General features: G+C 36.9%; 1 protein-coding gene across 1 annotated transcript in view; it reads right to left on the bottom strand.

Annotated features, from left to right (window-relative positions):
* Positions 1-21,045, bottom strand: part of ANKDD1B (ankyrin repeat and death domain containing 1B) — an 83,693-nt gene that overhangs the window by 33,692 nt on the left and 28,956 nt on the right. The window contains exons 4-8 of the mRNA XM_074208747.1: positions 16,531-16,629; positions 16,323-16,427; positions 9,323-9,421; positions 8,009-8,107; positions 1,624-1,722 (exon numbers count right to left, since the gene is read on the bottom strand). Of these exons, the coding sequence (XP_074064848.1) occupies positions 1,624-1,722; positions 8,009-8,107; positions 9,323-9,421; positions 16,323-16,427; positions 16,531-16,629 (501 nt within the window). The remainder of the gene's footprint in view (positions 1-1,623; positions 1,723-8,008; positions 8,108-9,322; positions 9,422-16,322; positions 16,428-16,530; positions 16,630-21,045) is intronic.

Below are 21,045 nucleotides of genomic sequence, written 5' to 3'. Positions count from 1 at the left end.
TAACCTCCTGTAGGCAATGTTGCCTGTCATTTATAGACATACAAATGCCCTTTCCCTTCTCTATGGAGATATCTTCCTCCACAAATGTCTCTTTCTTTGCCTTCCTTCTAATACCCTTGTAATGCATTTTCAATGTGTTATGGTCACAGATTATAGGATCCTAGAGCAACAGCTGGAAGGAATACCAGAAGTCATAAAATTCCTTCCTCTTATGGATAAGGAAACTGAGACCCAGAGAAATTGTGACCTGCCCAGAGTCACACAAGAAGCATGTCAGAGGCAGGGTTTGAACTTTGGTTCTCTGTCTCTGGAGTGAGTAGTAGTTGCCTGAACCACTAAACCCTGTATTTTAGTTTACAAAAACTTGAAGGAGCCACTAGTATCAGATTCCTATAAAAGATGATTAAAACTTAGATTATGGAGAGTCACATGGAAAAGCATCAATTTCTTTTGTTATTCTTTACTTTTATTTTTCAAATTTGCTTAGTCATAAATTCGAATTAAAAGGACTTATGGGGGCAGCTAGGTAGCACAGTGGATAGAGCACCAGCCCTGGAGTCAGGAGTACCTGGGTTCAAATCCAGTCTCAGACACTTAATAATTGCCTAGCTGTGTGGCCTTGGGCAAGCCACTTAACCCCCTTTGCCTTGCAAAAATCTAAAAAAAAAAAAAGGACTTATGGTAGTTTCTAATAATCCCTGATTATTGATTATTATTGAGTCTCATTTTCCCTCCTCAGATGTTCTAGTAGGAACTTATTGCTTGGCTATTGGAAATGTACTGATTTAGATAGTTCATGAAGCTATATTTTAATGATTTGGACAAAGTACTTTCCTGCTAGGATACTATTTCTTTCAAGAAATTTCTCTCTCCTCATTCCCTTTGTTCTTCAGGGAACACAACTAAAAGTATTTAGTGAGCCTTGAGTCTTCTGGCTCAGTTTGCAGTCATGAGAAGACACATGGTCTTCAGTTTGGTGTTGAATTCTTTAGAGAATGTGCTAATGTCTCCCTTTATGGTCTTTGTTTATTTCTTTCTAATATACTCAAATGATTTGGCTTTGCGCAACCACTCTTAAATTTAGTCCTCAAATAGCTTGGTAAAGCAAAAAAAAAAAAAAAAAAGAAAGAAAGAAAAGGCAAAAACCAATAATTCAGAAATGTCCCTTTGTACCCACATTACCCCCAGCATTTGACCTTTACACTTAAGGAACCCTAGGGTCTTGCCATCCATCCCATCATTGAACCTTGGGCATTTTTAGGCCTCTGTTCCCTCTCTTCAGCTGAACATTGATGGTAGTCTCTTCCAATTAGGGGGTGAGTTCTCCAAAAGCAGGGGACTGTTCTATTTATATCTCCAATGCTTACTTACCACATAGTAGAGGTTTAATAAAATGATTTCTTAATTCCTTCCTTCCTTCTCTGTTCCTCAAATTTGTTCAAGTGAACAAGAAGAGGGCCTTTTCTTTGGAATAGACACCAATGGAGAATGTGAAAAATAACTCCCCCCCAAAAAGCATAGATGGCATATATAACATTCCAAAAGGCCAGTGCCTAGATTTCTACTTGTCCACAGACAACATGTGAAGCACTCCAATAAAGGACCCTGGTATGGGGTACCTACATTATTTGGAATGTTGACATCACTCCCTGCATCCAATAACAATTTGCTGCATTCTTTATGACCTCCTGCAACAGCCAAAAAGAATGGTGTTTCTCCATACTATAACAATAAAGAAAACAAGTGATAAGAAATACTCTTCTTCCACTCTCAGTGATGTAATTCAAACACTGAGAATTTTTCAACCTCATGATGCTAATTAATGAGATCAGCTTCTAAGAATTTCAAGGAAAGGAAGGATTTACTTTTCTATTTACTCATGCAATTCCCCCTTCCACCCCCCATAAAATTTCATCTCTCAAAATCTGGAGGTGGATATATGTGATTATTTTTCATACTTTCCACAAAATTCCCCTCCTAGGTCTGTTTTGCTGCTCAGCAGCCAGAGAAGCTATTGGGAAAGGTGAAAATAATGATGAACAATGGTTGAACTTAGGTTTTTTTTGGTAATTAGTATTTTACTTTTTCCAAATATGTGTAAAGATATTTTTCCACAGTGGTTTTTAATAAGGTTCTGAGTTTCAAATTTTTTTCCATTCCTTCCAGCTTCCCTCCCAAAACAAGAAATAATTTGATATAGGTTATATATTTTATGTACAATCATGTAAACATATTTTCACATTAGTCATATTGTGAAAAAAGAAACAGAACAAAGGGGAAAAGTCACAACCAACAAAATACTTTAAATTGTGAAATTATGTTTTGATCTGCATTCAGAAGCCATAGTTATTTTTTTTCTGGATGTGGATAGCATTTTCTATCATGAGTCTTTTGGAATTGTCTTGGATTGTTTTTTGCTAAGAGCTAGAACTTAGCTATTTTTTTAACAAGTTGTGTCCATGTGTGTTTGTGTGTGTGTGTGTGTGTGTGTGTGTGTGTGTGTGTGTGTGTGTGTGTGTGTTTTAAAAGGGAGAAGAATATAATTCTTGTTCAAGGTTGCAATCCCTAGTTGATCTCTGTTTATACTAAGGAGAAATCTGCTCCCATTTTAACAGTAGAATGTGTTCAGAATGTAAGCTTTTTGAAGTCAAGGACTTCCTATTTTGGGAGGGTGTGTATTTCTAAAGCCTATAACAGTGACAGTAGATTGTTGGCATTTAGGAAACAAGTTAGCAATTGTTGAACTGAATTAAATTAAGAAAGGAAGTGAGAATTAAACATAGTGCTTTTGATACCAGTAGAATATTTCAGGTTTGTGGATTGCCAGGAAAGATAGCAGGATTGGGAATCAGAGGAAATAAGAGTTTGAATGCCAGCTCCACCACTTATTAGTGTGAGTTCTTTGGCAAGTGACTTAAACTCCATGTACCTCAGATTACCCATCTGAGAAATGAAGGAAGCAGATTACATGACCATTAAGGAGATCCTTTCTAGTTATATCTACAAACCTATGAATAAATGTAACCTTAGAGACTCCCAAAGTTCACATTAGTCAGTCTTTGTATTCTTCCTCTAGAGTAGTAGTTTCCAAACTCCATTGTCAATTTTAAAAAGTATGTATATTAATTTATAAGTAAATGTATATATTTACATATTAGTAAATAGTACCTATGTACTAGATGGCACAATAGATAGAGGGCTGGGCCTGGAGCCAGGAAGACTGATCCTCAGTTCAAATTTGGCTTCAGACACTTCCTAGCTGTGTGACCCTGGACAAACCTCTTTCCTTAATTTTTTCATCTGTAAAATGAGCTGGAGAAGGAAATGACCAACCACTCCAATGCCTTTGCCAAGAGAGTCCCAAATGGGATTATGAGGAGTCAGATACAACTGAAACTACTGAACAATAAATGTGCATATACTTCTGTATTAATAATTATAAAATATACATTATATAACATATATATTATAAAACACAACAACAAAAGATTTTAAAAGATGAGATAAAGATGTTATATTATTTAGTCCTAGGGAGCTATGGGGTTACTCAGTTGTGGGGTAACATGGTCATTGCCACTGTTTATTGTTTCAGTCAGGTCTGACTCTTCAAGGGGTCTTCTTGGCAAAGATATGCCATTTCCTTCTCCAGCTCATTTTCAGATGAGGAAGGCTGAAGCAAACTGGTTTAAATGACTTTCCCAGAGTCAGACAGCTAGTAAGTGTCTGAGGTGATATTTGAACTCAGGAAGATGAGTTTTTCTAACTACAGACCTGGACTCTATTCATTGCATCCACCTTAGTAAAATCACTTTGGCAGTTGTGTAAGAGTTGAATCGAAGAGAGGAGAGGCTTGAAGGGAGAGAGACCAATTAGAAGCTAACTGCAATAATTCAGGTCAGAGAAGTGATTCACAATTAGGGGAGTTAGCCTTGTTATTACAGGGAAAAAAAATGAATACAAAAGATGTGAAAGTAGAATCAACAAGATTTGACTGTAGATGGAGAATGAGGATGGCAGTAAGTTTGCAAACCCAAATGATAGAAAGGATTAGTGATGCTCTTTGACAGTAATAGAGAAGTTAAGAAAAGGGGTGGATTTGGAACAATCTAAGAAAGTCTGTGGTACAGATAGTGGTCCATTCCTGTTCATACCTTATGAATTACTCAGAATCACCAAAACAAAGAGGTAGGGGACTGGACTTTAACTGACCAACCACTGCCCAGGAACACTGGGTCAACCAAGTGTCAAAGATTCAGCTGAAATGATCTAAGGGAAAAGGTGTGTGTGTGTGTGTGTGTGTGTGTGTGTGTGTGTGTGTGTGTGTGTGTGTGTATTATTGGTGGGAAAAGTAAAGAGAAATTCTCCCAATAGCACCTCCATAGCTGCTGGTGTGGGTGCTCAGGTTCAGTTAGGGTGTACCTGCCCTGAGTGGCAGGAAGTTTGCACAGCCTCTAGAGGAGATCCAGTGGGAACTGTTGGGTGATAAGGTCAAAGAAGACCTCCTTGTATTAGAGAACAGCCAGATTGGCTATTACAAGGAAAATGGGGTATGACCTCTATCTTTTGGGAGTCCTTTAAGGGTTCCCTAGGGTCTGGGATCCTTAGTTTGAAGCCTGTGATATAGAAGGCTTTCATAGACATTAATCTATTTCTACTCTGGCAATCTATTAAATAAAAAAAAACCAGCTATTTTAAAAAGATTCACAGGAGACCATGATTGAATTAGAATCATTGACTTTGTGCAGGAGAACAATGCTGTTATTATATAACTTATTTTGTATAGAGGAAACCAATCATAAATGGCAATTATGGTCACTTAGACTTTATGAGTTTTCTCTAGTGTGCTGTTTTTTGTAAAAAGCTAAAAAAATAGCTGAAATCCTGCTGAGTACATTTCCAATAGTAAAGTATTAAAACCAAAACTTGAGTAAAGCTTTTAAGTACTCAAAATTAAATTGTTGATAATATTCATCCTTATCCCTACCTCACAAAACATTCTTCTTATACCTATATTACATGCATTTGTGTTATTTTCCATTATAATTATCTGTGTACACATTGTACTAGAATGTAAGCTTTACTGAAGACAGAGAAAATATCTAAATTTTATTTCTCCCTCAGATACTAGCCAAGGTCTTTGCATAGAACTTTAAACATTAATTAATGTTTAACATTTGTTAAATGCAATTTAAATATGTAGTTACCTAATTTCTTAAAGACAGCTAAGTAACCCAGTGGATAAAGTTAGGGGCTTGGAATCAGGAAGACCTGAGTTCAAATTCAACCCCAGACACTAGTTATGTGACCCTGGGCAAATCATTTTATCCTGTTTGCCTTGATCCACTGGGGAAGGAAACCTCTGCAATATCTTTGCCAAGAAAACCCCACAGACAGCATTGGCTTGTTATGGTCTACAGGGTCACAAAGAGTTGGATATGACTGAATGAAAGAACAAGAAGTCTGATTTCTATAAATATTTCAAAAGACTGATTTTTTCCTAATAGTTACTCAGGGGTAAATGGAATTCAATTCCAAGCATCACAATAAACATGTATACATGAAATCCAAAGGATTGCCTGCTTCATTTCAATTCCCACATCTCAAATTTTGCTCAGAACTAATTCCTCCATTCTCCCATTCTATCCACATAGTTCTAGAGAGAGTAACTAGAGAGAATATAAATCAAGAAATAATGAGAACCCATTTGTTTACTCAGAAATCTTTATTTTGGTCCTACCTAAGATACTTTATAGAGCACTATGCTAGGTACTTGGGTGAGTTACAAAGCTTAGAACAGATTTTGCCTCTTCTTCATGCAATTTTTTAGAGGGATAAGACTGAAATAATAAATAACTGTAATACAACAACTATTACATGATAAGAGTATTGGAGAAGCGTAAAGCAGCTTTCAATAAACACTGCTCTCTGCTACTAGCTGGGTAGATTAATGTTTATTCTAGAACTAAGATGAGTCTTGCCCCTCAATAATGGGCAGACAAATTGAGGCAGTTTATTCACTCAAGAAGACAGATGGGTCTACATAGTCCCAGAGATTATTACCATTATTTCTTATTTACATAATGATCAAGCATCTATGAAAAAGCTATAATGTGCTAGACATTGTACCTAAATGAAATAGTCCCTATCCTCAAAGAGTTTACATTCCATGGGGAGATGACACATACAGATAAAACACCAAGGCCTAGTGAATAGAGAGCTAGTCTCTGAGTCAGGAAGGCCTCTGTTGAAGTCCTGCCCATGATACCTGCTGACTGTGAACCTGGGCAAATTACTTAAACACTTAGTAACTTTAGGCAACTCTCTCAAGACTCTTTAAGTCAAATAGAAGCCCTTAACCTGCACTGGTAGAGGGAATTTCTTCACTCAAAAGCTCTCTATACCATTTAAAATAGTGTATTGGATAGAGCATCAGCCCTGAAGTCAGAAGGACACCAGTTCAAATGTGGCCTCAGATACTTGACACTTACTGAATGACCTGGGCAAGGCATTTAATCCCAATCGCCTTGCCAACCCCCCCCAAAAGAATTAGAAAATAAAATGTCTATTATCTAACCCTAATTTGGAAATAGAGGTCATAGGATTGGGTAGGATTAGGAAGGGTTCTATGTAAGCAAGTAGATCTGGTTTTGGGGGGTTTGAGGAGAAAACAATCAAAATTAAGTGACTTGTCCAGGGTCATACAGCTAGTAAGTTACTGAGGATGAATTTTTCCTTTTTCTTATATTTTAAGATCTAGTTCTGCAAAACCTCCTTCCATTACTTATTTTCATTAATTTCTTTGATAGTCTTGAACTTTTGTTCTTCCAAATCCATTTTATTATTATTTTTTTCTGGCAAAATAACATTTTTTGGTAATTTAATTGAGAAGGCATTGAATAAGTAGATAAATTTAGATAGAATTGCCATTTCAATAAAAATACTGACTCTAATTGACTCTAAATATTGATCCACCCATGAACAACTAATATTTCTCCAATTATTTAAATCTGATTTCAATGCATAAAAATGTTTTATAATTATGTTCATGTTGTTCCAGATGAGTTTATATTGAATCCTAGAGGCAATAACAATCCATTGGAGTTTACTGAGTAAGGAAATGACATGGTCAAGTTTGCACTTTAGGAATATCATTTTTTCATACGTGTGTAGTTTAGATTAGACAGAAAAGGGAAGGCAGAGAAATAAATTAGAAGTCTATTGCATAAGGTTGCTGCAGTTTTAAATGTATTTGTTTGTTTAAGACTGTCTTTCCTCATCCTACCTGACTTGAAAATACATGGGTTAGTCATGACCAAGAACCACTCTGATCAGCACAGGGGCTTTGACTTGCTCTGTTTTCCTGACATGGTAACCCTCATTCCTGGGAGCTCATGGTAATAAAGTTAACTTATTGAAGACCCCTGATTAGTTAGAATTCCTGATCTGAAGAAAGAGCTACCACATGGGGGTGAGTCACTCTATGCATCTTTATTGAAATAATTCTGGCAAAAAGAAGTAAGGTCCTGCACTAAAGTAGTGGTTGTCTAAGTAGAGAGAAGATAGATCAGAGATGATGTTGAAGAAGAAATGACAAAGTCAGGCAACTAATTAGTTATGTGGAATGAGAGAGGAAAGGATAGAGGTTAAAACTAAAGTTTTAATGAAAACTTTGATCAAAGAAAAAACAGCAATAAGTCAATCAGAGTAAATACAGATTCCCTGAGAGGTTTTCATCCTCAGAGTAATAAGGAAATTTAAGGAGTCATTGATATAGATGTTGGAAGCAGCTAGGTGGCAGCTAGGTGACAGAGTGGATGGAGTGATCCTGGAGTCAGGAGGATCTGAGTTCAAATTTTACTTCAGTCATTTGATACTTATTTACCTATATGATCTTAGGCAAGTCATTTAACCCCTTTGCCTTGACTTTTTTTTTCTTCCTTTTGGAATCTTTCCTTGAAAGTCATCACTGTGTGCCTCTCATCCCTCTGGGGCTAGGAAATGCACTTACCTCATTGGGCTCATTTATTTTTTGCCACTGGGTTATCAGTATCTCTACAACACTGGCATGACCATGCTTTGCAGCTAGGTGCAAAGCTGTATTTCCCTCCTACAATTAAGAACACAAGAGGTAGAATCCCAAAAGAAAAATAAGTATCTCCAATATCTGAAAAATATCAATACACTGAATATTCAAAAAAGGTTTGGATTTTATTTCATTTCACTTTCAAGATGTGGTCATTTTCACACACAGCTACCAATTATTGCCCAATCTTGGGTGAAGATAATATTGACTGGGTAAATGACTAAATTTACAACAGAAAGAAGTAGCCAAAGAGTGTTTGTTCTGGATAATTCAACCAGAATAAATAATTTCTGGCTAGATTACTCAATAGCATCTTCTGCATGAAGCCTTTTCTGGTCTTCCCAATTGATAGTGAACTTTATATTTATGCTGTATATATTTTACAGGCACTTGTTCTCTTCCTTATTAGAATGTAAGTTCATTGTAAGTAGAAACTATTTCATTATTTTTGCACTTGTATCTGTGTCTAGGGCAACTAGGTGGTATACTAGATAGAGCACTGGACTGGGAATCAGGAAGATCTCTTCCTGAGTTCAAATCCAGCCTTAGACATTTTATTAGCTGTGTGACTTCAGCAAACCTCTTAACTGTATTTGCTTCAATTCCTCATCTGTATAATGAGCTGGAGAAGGAGATGGCAAACCACTCCAGCATCATTGCCACAAAAAAGAATCATGAAGAGTCAGATACAACTGAACAACATCTGTAATGATTAGGATAATAGTGCTTAATAAATTCTTGTTGGTTGACTAAATTTAGAGAATTTTGTAGACTGGTCGCCAAAACTTGAAAATCTTTATCTTACTTTTGGGGTACTTTTTCCCCTACATAATAATAATTTTAAAAAAAAGCATGAAAATTTTTACCTTACTTTTTCCACTACTTATAATAATTAAAAAAATAAAAACAGACACATAAAGTTATTTACAAAGAATGTTTTAGAATTATAGAATCTTAAAAATGGAAGGAATCATGGAATTCTAGTCTGTACTGCAATCATTCTTCCTATAGCTGTTCATTAGTTATGTAAAAACAGCCCTTTATTAGACTTTCAGGGCTAGTAGTAATATTGTGAAGAACAGCAGGGAGGCCAGTTTAGCCAAATCATAGAACACATTGAACTACCCTGTGGCCCTTAACTAAATAATGTTAAAGGGTTGTTCATTGCTGATTGTCACTGCCCTACCCCCATTATGCTTAAGTAGGTTCCACCAAAGTTACAGAAAAAGTAAAATTCACCTTGTCTTTTTCTGAAGTGAGCAGGTTGAGCATGATGAGTTTTTCAATCATTTCAACATGTCCCTTTTCAGCAGCCAAAAGAAATGGCTTTCTTCCTTTCTGAAAAGTAATCACAAGATTTGTGTTTTTATTGAATCTCTCAGAAACTTCAGTAATAGATAATATTTAAATAGCATTTACTATTGTGCAAAGCACTGTATCAAGATCTTTACACATATTATCCCATTTGATCATCACAATACCCTTGGGAGGATGGTGCTATTATTATCTCCACATTACAGATGAGGAAACTGAGGCAAACAGGATTAAGTGACTTGCTCAGGATCACACAGCAAGTGGGTGTCTAAGACCAGATCTGAATATAGGTCTTTCTGACTCCAGGCTCAAAAGACTATCCAATGCAATGCCTACCAGCTTTGTCACTGCTATATATGTTATTCCAATCAGGGTTTGATGGCAATTGCATGTAAGAAGATAATTTTTCTCAGAAAAAGGTTGAGATCCTTGAAAATGGCTCTCTAGTTCTCAGAGATTCAAGTGAAAATAGAAAATTAACTCCTCAAAGAAACCTTTTTTTCTTTTCTTTTGTTGTTGTTGTCTTAATATTTTAAACTCTTAGAATAGCATTTAGTAGCCTATTTTAGAAGCAATTTTCCCTGGGTCTTGCCAATAGATTGGGCTAGTTTATCTTAGAACTCTACCCCATATAGGCTAGGTCAGTTTTTCTTTAAAAGGGATTATAACTCTTCCCCCAAATTTAATTGGCTCTAGGAGTAAGAGCTTCTTCCTACCTGAGGACAAAAGGACTAGGACACAAATTGCTTCTGCCCAGTATTATGACCAATCAGCTGAATCAATGCTGTATACTCATTGATTAACCTTGCCCTGTTTTAAATGCACCTGGTACTTCTAAGGAAAATTCTTTTTTGTTAAGAACTAAATATTTCATGAATGCCTCACTTCATTCCAATCTTGAATTTGAGAATTTGAGATTGACTTGGTCAGGCCCTATTACACAGAGATTTAATTAATTCTTATGGGCTAAATGAATACAATAGGTAAAGATCTCTCTCTGATCTCTCAGCCGCACTCCTGAGTCAAATAGTGGACTTTTCCATCAACTTTATGGGAATCTAAAATGGGCAAAGAGTCTGTTTCTAACTCCTGGAACATAATGAACACTTAAATGCTTATCGATTGATTGTCACGAAGATGATGGTATATCCATTATTGCTACAACATAAGACAGATGGAAAGTTTTCTCTGCCTCAAAAGATCCCCTAGGTCACATCTAAATTATTGGAAGTAGTAAGAAAAAAAAAGATAAAATTGGCATATAATTTCATTGTATTATATCCATATTAGTTCTCTCAATAGAATGCAAGCTTCATGAGGGTAAGAAATGCTTCATTTTTGTCTGTGTTCCCAGAGACTGGCAATGTAGATAGTAGATGATTCAAGCTGATTGATTGGACTTAGAGAAAGACATGAGTTTGAGTGTTACTTATGAAGCAGTTATTCACCTTCCTGATTCTCAGTTTTCTCATCTGTGGGGGTCCCTACTGGTGAAAGTCATAATATTAATAATAAGGGCAAGTGACCAGTACATGACTTTGCATTCCTGGGACTTCAACCCAAACAGTACTGATAAGATACCCAGGTGTCTGGGCCCAGTGCTAATCAGAGAAATATCAAAAAATATCCACCAACCCACATTAACATACTCTAATAGCTCCTCCTCCCTTTGTCTGATTTCTATAACTATCATCAAGACTTTTTCAGAGTCATTGAGGGGAATTCAATTTGTCATTTGGCTGCTGCCCCTCCATTGCCCCAATATAAGTAACCCACTCTGATTATTAAGCTACCTATATAATCAATCTGGAGCTCCCTGATCTCTTTCTTCAATATCATGTTTGATACTGTTTGGAGAAGCTTCAAATATCCCACTGCAGGGAATTTCCAAGTAAGACACCATCTCTATCTAGTGGGGATGATGATGTTCTCCTAACAGTAAACGGAGTAGAAGGTAAAAGTTAATGGGTAGCAGAATGAGTTCCTCGATTCCCTTGTGATTACAACACTTATTCTTAGCCCCTCACTTTAGGGGTGACTAATCCCTTTAAGAACTAGTCTTCCTTTTAAATCTTCCATTTGAGGTACTAAGTAAAAAAGGAAAAATAATTAAAGAACAACTGAAGCCACCACTTCCCGTACTATTCAGAGGCTCCCCCCCAAGTTGCTTGATTCACATATGGATTAGTATTAGTCCCAATTCAACTGTTCAACGCTGCTTTGGGGAAGCTATAAAAGTATGAATCAGTAAAATCTCTTTGATATACCTTGAACCCCATTTGGGATGGTCTTGAGCTAAGAGTTCATCCTACCTTCTTATGAATCTATTTAGGATGTCATCTTTCTTTTGTAAATGTGATAGCATATGCAGAACCATAATTTACAGAATGGTACTTCAGATAATTAGTTAAATTATGAAACCTCTCATGTCCTCAGGTTTTCAACAACCTTCATACCCCTGCCCAGAAGGGTCATATCCAACTCCACTACTACCCCATTTACAAAAATCCCTAGCTATAGTTTTGGATGCTGAAATATCAGGTTACTTGTGGATACATTTCCATCACCCTTTAAAAATACACCTGGATCTGCTTATTATCACAAAGCAAAATAGAGAACTGAGGAAACTATCCAGCCAATATAGACCACAAAAAAGGTTTTGCTGAGCGTCGGTTGGTTTGTTTGTTTTTTAATACAGGATTTTCTGGTCACAGTAATAGCTCCAACCCTCACTTGGCCCACTGTGAGGCAGCCAAGATGACATCAGCAAAGCTGAGGAGAACTTCTGAAAATGCTTTTCAAACTTAAGGGATTAAAGAAAGGTTAGAGTTCATTCCTGGAGGTTGGAGAAGTTAGGATCATTTTAAAGAGAAAACATTTACAATTGGTCTAGCATTCTATAACCACAACTGTAGTAAGAATAGAAAAAAAACATGTATTATTTAGCAAGGGGAGGTGGAGGAGGAGAGAAGGAAGAAGAAGGAAGGTTTATAATAGATTCTTGAAGTCAGAATTTTGAATTCTAGTCTTCTAGACTGAATAAGCTGCTCATTCTTCATTTTCTTTTCAGTAACTAAAGCAAAAAGATGGGGTAGTGGGGAAAACCCTTAAAAATAAAAATGATCTTAGTGAATGTCTATGGGGAGCAGTTCTAGCAAGATTTACAGTTTGCCTTATTTTCCTTTATCAAAAATGAGAGAAAGGTCTAGGATCATCCTCCTTGTTCTGCTTAAATTCATTTTCAACAGGGTTTAAATATAGAGATAGCTCACAGGAGTCTTCTTTTATTTGGCATAGAGGAAAGCACTAGAGCAGAGGTCAGAAAATCTGGGTCCTTGTCCCAGTTCTTGTCAAGAAACTTAAACCTCTCCAGGACTCAGTTCCCTCATCTGGAAAATGAGGGAAATTTCCTAAGTTATATCTAAAATGCTTTCTAATGTGATATGGGGAAAAGTGTTCCAGATTTTGTTGGAAGATGTGGATTTAAATAGTTAGAAGACTGGTTAGTCCAAACCTTTCTTTTAAATATAGGATACCTGAAGCCAGGAGAAATATCTTTCCTGTAGGCATGACTTTGGGCAAATGATTTACACTTTCTAGGCCTCGTGCTTTTTTTGTCTGTAAAATGAGGGTGGTCCTCCCAATATTAAAATCTATCCCCCCTAAATCTGATTCTTTTCTTTTTCTTCTATTGGATAAATTGCAGGAGGGGAAAGCTAGTGTCTTGATCCCTTTTCGGCTTAGTGACCAGTCTAGTTTCATTCTATGTGCATTATAGACAAGGGATTATGCCTGGAAACCTGAAAGTCTGATTTTTCCTGTTCCAGGTTTGTTTGTTTTTTCCTTTTAAAAACTACATTGCAGATATGTGAACCATCAAATCTAGCAACAATTACATAAACAGTCACTGTTGCCATTGAAACCCAAGCCAGTCAGTTGCTTTTTTCTCACAGGAATTACCTGATCTTTCAAACCTAAAAATTTCTATGGGCTGAATTGTAGGGAGGTGCATCCTTCTATCAAATTAAGCTTTGTTCCCATAGTGCCTTATTTTTATTCTGATGCCACCAGCTTTCTTCTGTACCAGATTGAAGGATCCAAAATAGAAACAAGAACCACCACAGAAGGAAAAGATAATTAGCTATAAAAACAATCAGGAGATTTGCAGAAGGGGGAGTGGGGTGGGAGAATGAGTGTATGTGTTTAGCATATGTTTGTATGTTAGTATAGAATGGGTTCGATAACTGGAAGGAAACCTTATCATCTACTTCAACCCCATCTTTCCACAGATTAACAAACTGTAGCCCAAGGTTAAATAACTTGTTCAAAATTTAGTTAGATGGTACAGTGGACTGAGTGTCAGAGTCCGGAAAAAATCATCTTTTTGAGTTCAAATCCAGCCCTAGACACTTACTAGCTGTGTGTGTGATCCTGGACAAGTCACTTAGCCCTGTTTGCCTCAGTTTCCTCATCTGTAACCTGAGCTGGAGAAGAAAATGGCAAGCCACTCAGGTGTTTTGACTGAAATATTACAGAGGAATTATCAGAGCTAGTATCTTAACTCTATTCTTTTGATTTGAAATCTAGACGTGCTTAAGTGGGGAGAGGTGGTGGCAATAAGGTGTGTGTATTTATGTGTGTGTGTGTGCATTTCAACCTAAGTGAAAGGTTTCTGTAGCATAATACAATAACTTTAAATGTCTCCAGATCAACAATGATGAGAGGCCCTTTGGGTCATCTCCGCCCTTTTTGACTGGGGTTAAAGTATTTGACTTAATTTATGTTGTTTGTATAATGGAAGCTACAGTTACTCTCACTTAACCAAGCTATCTGGCCTTTTCCCCCTTTACTGAAGTCTTTCTGAGCTTTAAATTATGTGTTATTCTTAAGCTTTTAAAAATTGTTAGAATCTTCTCCCTAGATGTATGCATTATTTAAACTTATTCGACTTCAGTTCCAAGATGACTCTTCCACAGACTGGAGAGGAGAGTCCATCTTCCCCTCTAATGGATTTGCTTTCTTGACAATTGCACCCCCATTTACTGGGAAAATCCTCTGCTTAAATCGATTGCTATATTGACTGTTGACCTCCGTTCCATAAAACAACTCACATTTCTTCTCTGAGACCTTGGTACTCACTCTTTTCCCCTCTGCAAAGCTCCCCTCCTCCAAGACCTCACACATCTTTTTCTCTTCGGGGCCAGCTGAATCTCTCATTATCTGAATCTGACCCAAGATTGTAAAGCCCTATAAACATTTGCAAATGCTCAGCAATTATATGGACATCCCTTGGGCCCTCCCTTATGTCTTTCCTCAAATATTTTTCTACATTTCTTTTTCTAGAGCCAGAAGAGAGTTTGCACACTGATTCAGAATGTCTACATATCATCATATTCACATCTAAACATTTGCTTCCCTTTCTCTGACCTCCCAGTAAAGCAACTGAGAATTGCAGAATTGGGAGGGATCTCTAGACTCTCCCATCACTCCTTATCCTTACCCAAATGCTCCAGGAAAAGAAGGTTTCTATTATTGTTTAAGTGCTATCTCCACTGACCCAGTCTAATCTGTAGCATGGGGAGCTCCCTGTAGGCAAACACCTTTATCTTTATCTTCCAAGCCCTGGGTAAATATCCCGTAGTCTATTAGTTTCTGTTTACAGTAGAACTGGGGTGAAGGTGACAAATTTCTTTTTGGCTGATTAAGTTTATGAACAAAATGTTCCTGATTTCACAATCCTTTTTAAGCTGAGTAAGGCAAAATACCTATAATAAATTAACTGACAACTGTACTCAAAGTAGCATCTGAGTTGCTCAAACCAGCTCACAGACCTCAGATGCTGACTAATAAAAACATGACTACAAGATCAGGGACCAAATAAGAGTGTTGTAAGCACCAGCTGTCCTCAGGAGTGGGCATTTCTCTTATGTGATAAGAAGTTAGAGGCCTTGTGTGGTGCCATAGATCAAGGGCTGGAAGATAATCTCAGCAGCCTAGTCTAACCCATTCACTGTACAAATAAGGAAACAGAGTTCCAGACAGGATAAATCACTTGTCTGAAGTCACACAGGTACTAAGTGATAGTTCTAAGACAAGAACCCAGGTAAATGCATTTTATTGTTGTTCTACCCTGACATCTCTCCAAGTCAGACTCCATTATGTAGGACTTCAATAAGGAGGTAAAAAATAAGTGCAGCATTGCTCATGGTCAGTACCTAATCTTTTTCAGATTCCCTAGGAGCAGATAAAGAAGAGAATGTAAGGGGGAACCCATGATTGTTATAAGAAGAGGCAGAAAAAGTGGGACAAAAGTTTTTCTGGTCACCAAACCTTTCTGTTTATTTGACTCAGAATGAGGGCTCCAGCAGCCTAATAAAATTACCAGATTTCCTTGATATCTGTGAGGGTACCATGAGAGTGTGCAAGGAGCACCCCAATTCTATGATGGGAGACCTCCTTAGCTACATATAGCTACTGTGTTTATTCATATAATGGGATGAGGCCAAGTAGAATTACAGAAGGCAGCAAGAGTAATTAATTAAAACAAGAAGCTACCAGATAGTATACCTTTTCTTCTAGCTTATACATTTTAATGTTCATGCATTTAAAAACATTATTTTGAAAAGGGAATCATAGACTTCAACAGACTACAAAAGAGTCCATGTCATAGAAAAGGTTAAGAATCCCTGAGCTATCCCTTCTGATAGCTTCTGTTCCCTTCTGTTCCCCTTCAACTTCCTGCAATGGACCCCAATCTATGGATATCCTACAGGGATCTGTCACTAGCAACCCTACCCTTCCTTAATATCCCTCCAGTTCTCTGTCCTGATTTTGCTAACACAAAGGTTTAAGCCCATTTGTGGTTATCCATCAGGTTCTGTTTGGAGAGAGAGCAGACCCAATCCATGGGAAGCTAAACACATACCTCATCCTTCTGATTTAGGTCTTTCAGATGTAGATCCTGGATAAGATACTCCACTATCCTCACGTTATTGTTCTGAGCTGCAAGGTGGAGGACAGTCATCCCATCCTAAAGAAAATCAAATTGAAGCATATTTTTAGGGATTCGAAGTTCCCAGAACCATCATGGCAGGTGCTTTTTTGACAAGTGTGACCAACTGGGATAGACATACCTGATTTTTGGCTTTCTGATCACCTCCAGCTTTCACTAACATGAGCATGATTTCTTGACTCCCAGACCAGGCTGCAAGGTGAAGGACGGTCAAGCCATGCTTCCAAAGATATCAATGAGAGATATGAGCATTTTTTTTTCATGAAACCCCACATGTAGCCATTCTAGTAAAGGGTGAATGACTCAGGCTGGTATGAATGAAACTTTGGATTGCCAATAGTTCAGGCAGTGGAGAAGTGCTTCTGGGAAAGGGTCCCTTGCCAATATATGCAATCAGAACATGTAAATACCAGGTTAATAATGTTTGTCTTGGCTTTTGCAAGGTAATGGGTTAAGTGACTTGCCCAAGGTCACACAGCTAGGTAATTATTAAGTGTCTGAGTTCAAATTTGAAAACTGACTCCAGGGCCAATGCTCTATTTATTGTGCCACCTAGCTGCCCTGTGCTTCATTTTTGAAGAAGACCATGACATTAGGGAGTTGATGCCATAACAAGGACATGAATTAAATTTTGAGTGAGGGGGATGCTGTGCTGTGACACCAGCCTCACTTTCTCCTCCAGGGCTATCTGAGTCCAGTGGCCAGATATGAATCACGATGCCTGGAGATGGCCCTGGATGTGAGGAATCAGGATTAAGTGACTTGCCCAAGCTCACACAGCACAGCTAGTAAGTGGCAAGTGTCTGAGGCTGGATTTGAACTTCTGTCCTTCTGACTCCAAGGCCAGTGCTCTATCCACTGTACCACTTAGATGCCCCTAGATGCCAGGCTATCTACCAAGTGGCCACAAAAAGCAGACATGCTCCCTGGTCTACATGTTGACCTTCTCTGATATTTGCTCCCTTTTGTTTCCCCTCAAAGTTGCTGGCCATTGATGGTAATTGTAATCAAATTTTACCTGTATAGACATAATTGGGGGGAATGGACTGAATTACCTCAAGGGCAGCCCTGATATCAACTGATTCTCAGGAAATGTCAACTCTGGAATTCCAGGTGATTATGAGTTCTTAATGGAAAAGGGACTTAACAAAAATTCCAATGGACAATGCTCAAAGGAATACTACCCTAAATGGGACTCTTTTGCAGGACAGTGGGATCTCTTTGTCTAGTTATGTGTCAGGTTTTTTTTAGTTTTTTTCCCTCTACTTTATAAAGCTATTCATATTCTCTATCAATTACATTGTCATTCTCCTGATTATCTAGGCTTGAAAAATCTTGAAATGAGGAAGATTTTTAACTTTTTCTTTTTGTGTCTTATTTCTTTGAGATGATTTACAAGTTGTTCCTTTCTTTTTAAGAAAAGTTTTTTGAGAACTTTTGTTTTATAAATCTTTGTCATTTCCTGATATAGTTTCCCCTTCTACATTGAACCCTCTTTTGAAATAGTTACACAAAACTGACATAGTGAACACACTCGACAATCATTCAATATTTGGAACCAATACTTAAGCCCTTCTCCATGAAGAGGAAGGGAGTGCATTTCAACATTGTTGCAAGTAATTTGAGCTCAGCTGCTCATTTAATGTCATTTTCATTTATTTCTTTTATCCTCTATATAGTTTTTTTTAATAGTCTCCTCCTTTAGACTATGATCTTTTTGAGAGAATGAACTGTCTTTTCCCCCTCCTTTATTTTATTTTTAATTTATGGAATAAAACAAGCCTATCCATAATGTAGTATAACAAAAAAGATGATTGCACATGAAACTACAAATCTATTTTGGACAGCTTGTTATTCCTTTTAAATATATAATAAAATTAACCTGTAAATTTTTCTCTTTTTTCCTTTTTTTTCTTCCCCCACCCCCAACATTATAGAGGGCTATCATTAGACACAAATAGGTATAGATTTATAAAACTATTCAGTACAAACTTCTATTTTTCAGTTCTTTTTCTGGATACAGATAGCATCTTTCTTCATATTTCCTTTACAATTAATTTGGGTATTCATAATAGTTAAAATGACTTATTCACTCAAAGTTACTCTTCCTTTTTAGGTTTTTTTTTTGCAAGGCAAATGGGGTCAAGTGGCTTGCCCAAGGCCACACAGCTAGGTAATTATTACGTGTCTGAGATCAGATTTGAACCCAGGTACTCCTGACTCCAAGGCCGGTGCTTTATTCACTATGCCACCTAGCCGCCCCCACTCAAAGTTACTCTTAAAACAATATTGCTAGGATAACTAGGTGGCACAATGGATAGAGCACTGGCCCTAGAGGCAGGAGGACCTGAGTTCAAATGCGACCTCAGACACTTAAGAATTGCCTAGCTGTGTGACCTTGGGCAAGTCACTTAACTCCATTGCCTTGCCCCACCAAAAAAGCCCAAAACCCAATATTGCTATTGATGTATACAATTTTCTCTTGGTTCTTTGTTCTTCAGAGCTTAGTACAATGACTGGTACAGGGTACATGCCTAATAAAAGCTAATTGACTATTTATTGTAGTTATCTCTTCCATTTTTAAAACAACCTAATTTATGGTCCAACCATTCCAGAGAATAATTTGAAACTACACCCAAAGGGTTATAAAGTTGTGCATACCCTTTGATCCAGCAATATCTCTACTAGGTCTATATTCCAAAAAGATCAGAGCAAAAGGGAAAAGGATCTTTATGTGCAAAAATATTTGTAGTAGCTTTTTTATGGTGGCAAAGAACTGAAAACTGAAGGGATGCTCAACAACTGGGGAATGATTGAAGTTATAGTATATGATTGTGATGGAATACTATTGTGCTGTAAGAAATAAGATTAGTAAAATGGTTTCAAAAAATCTCAGAAGAGATATACAGATTACTGCAAAGTGAAGTGAGAGCATTTTACAAAGTAATTGCAACATTGTAATGATCACCTGTGACTCTTAGCTACTTTAATAACTTGCCTTTGAGGCAATTCAGTTAATTCCCCCCCATTATATCTACCCAGGTGAAATCTACACTGTTAAAATTACCACCAATGGCCAGAAGTTTTGAGGGAAAAGGAAAAGAGAGCAAATGTTAGAAAAGGTCATGTAGACTGGGGAGCACATGTGGCTTCTGTGGCCCCTTAGTAGCTCACCCATTGTCTGTATGTGTTGAATGCATGAAATTTAGCTACTCTGATCACTATAATGATCCAAGACAATTCTAAAAGGGCTCATGATGAAAAATGCTATCCACCCTCCAGAGAGAGAGCTGATCTACTCTGATTGCAAATTGAAATATAATTTTTCACTCTTTTTATTTTTCTTGCCTGTTTTTTTTTTTACGACAAGGCTAAGATGGAAAATCATGATTTCATATGTATGATTGATATCATATTGCTTACTTCCTCAGTGGGTATTGGAGAGAGGGGGAAAGTATTTGGATTTCAAAATATTTTTAAGCAAACATTAAAAATAAATAATAAGTTTATTTTAAAAAATAAAATAACCTAGTTTAAGTTCTCAGTTTTTCTAAATTACCATACCAACTTCTTAACTGGTCTCCCCATCACTAATGTAGACACTTATTTCATTGTAGTCCTTCTAAAATATATTTTCACTATATCATTCTGGTAGTCAGTAATACCAAGTTATTCCCTGTATTAGAAAATCTAAAATCTTCTCTCAGACTAGCATCTGCACAATTTAATCTAACCATCTAATTGATATATCACTGCTGGACTCATTTTGCTTTTACATGGATCTGGCTATGTTCTTTCTCCATTTAAAACCCTTCAGAGGTTTTATACTTTGTACTGAGTAAAACTCAGACCTCTGCTATTTGGTGTAACCCTCCATTATCATACCATTTCTTTCTACATGATCTTTGTTGCAGTCAAGCTAACCACCACTCTATACTTTCCTACTTCTGTATAGTTGCTCATGCTGCTCTCTATCTCTGGTATTTATCCCTATCCTATCCTTGCCCTCCCCATCTCTTTCTGTGGTAATGCTTACCCATCTTTCAAAGGTCTCTCAAACACAAATTCTTCAATTAACTTTTGCTAAGTTGGTAATTATTTTCATAAGTTCTTATTCTGAGTAAGAGAAATATACAGGAAAATTATCCAGAAAAGAAAATAAAGGCATACATATTAATATAATTCCTTTATTATAGGCAAAAAGAATCAAAGAATCACAGAATTCTAGTCTAGAAGTCTAGAAACTTCAATTGATATTATATATTATTCAATTGATATTATATGATGAACTTTCTCTGCTAGAACATTTGCATTTTATACAACAGTAAAAAATTTCAGCTATCCAGATGCCTTAAAGAATGAGCCATGATAGTTTTCTGGATAGCTCCTTTATATATCTTAGATATTTGACTCTTATCAGATATATGAGACAAATTTTTTTCACAATCAATAGCCTCCCTTCTTGTGATAGCTGTATTGATTTTGTTCACTCTAATGCTATTCAATTTCATATAATAAGAATGATCTGTTCTTTTGTGATCAAATCTATTCCTTGTTTATTTAAGAATTGTTGGGGTGGCTAAGTGGCACAATGAATAGAGCACTAGCCCTGGAGTCAAGACTACCCTGAGTTCAA

The sequence above is a fragment of the Macrotis lagotis genome, chromosome X (assembly GCF_037893015.1).
Source record: "Macrotis lagotis isolate mMagLag1 chromosome X, bilby.v1.9.chrom.fasta, whole genome shotgun sequence".
Lineage (NCBI taxonomy): Eukaryota > Metazoa > Chordata > Mammalia > Peramelemorphia > Peramelidae > Macrotis > Macrotis lagotis.
Note: the sequence above shows the minus strand (reverse complement) of the source record. Positions and strands in the feature narration are given on the sequence as shown.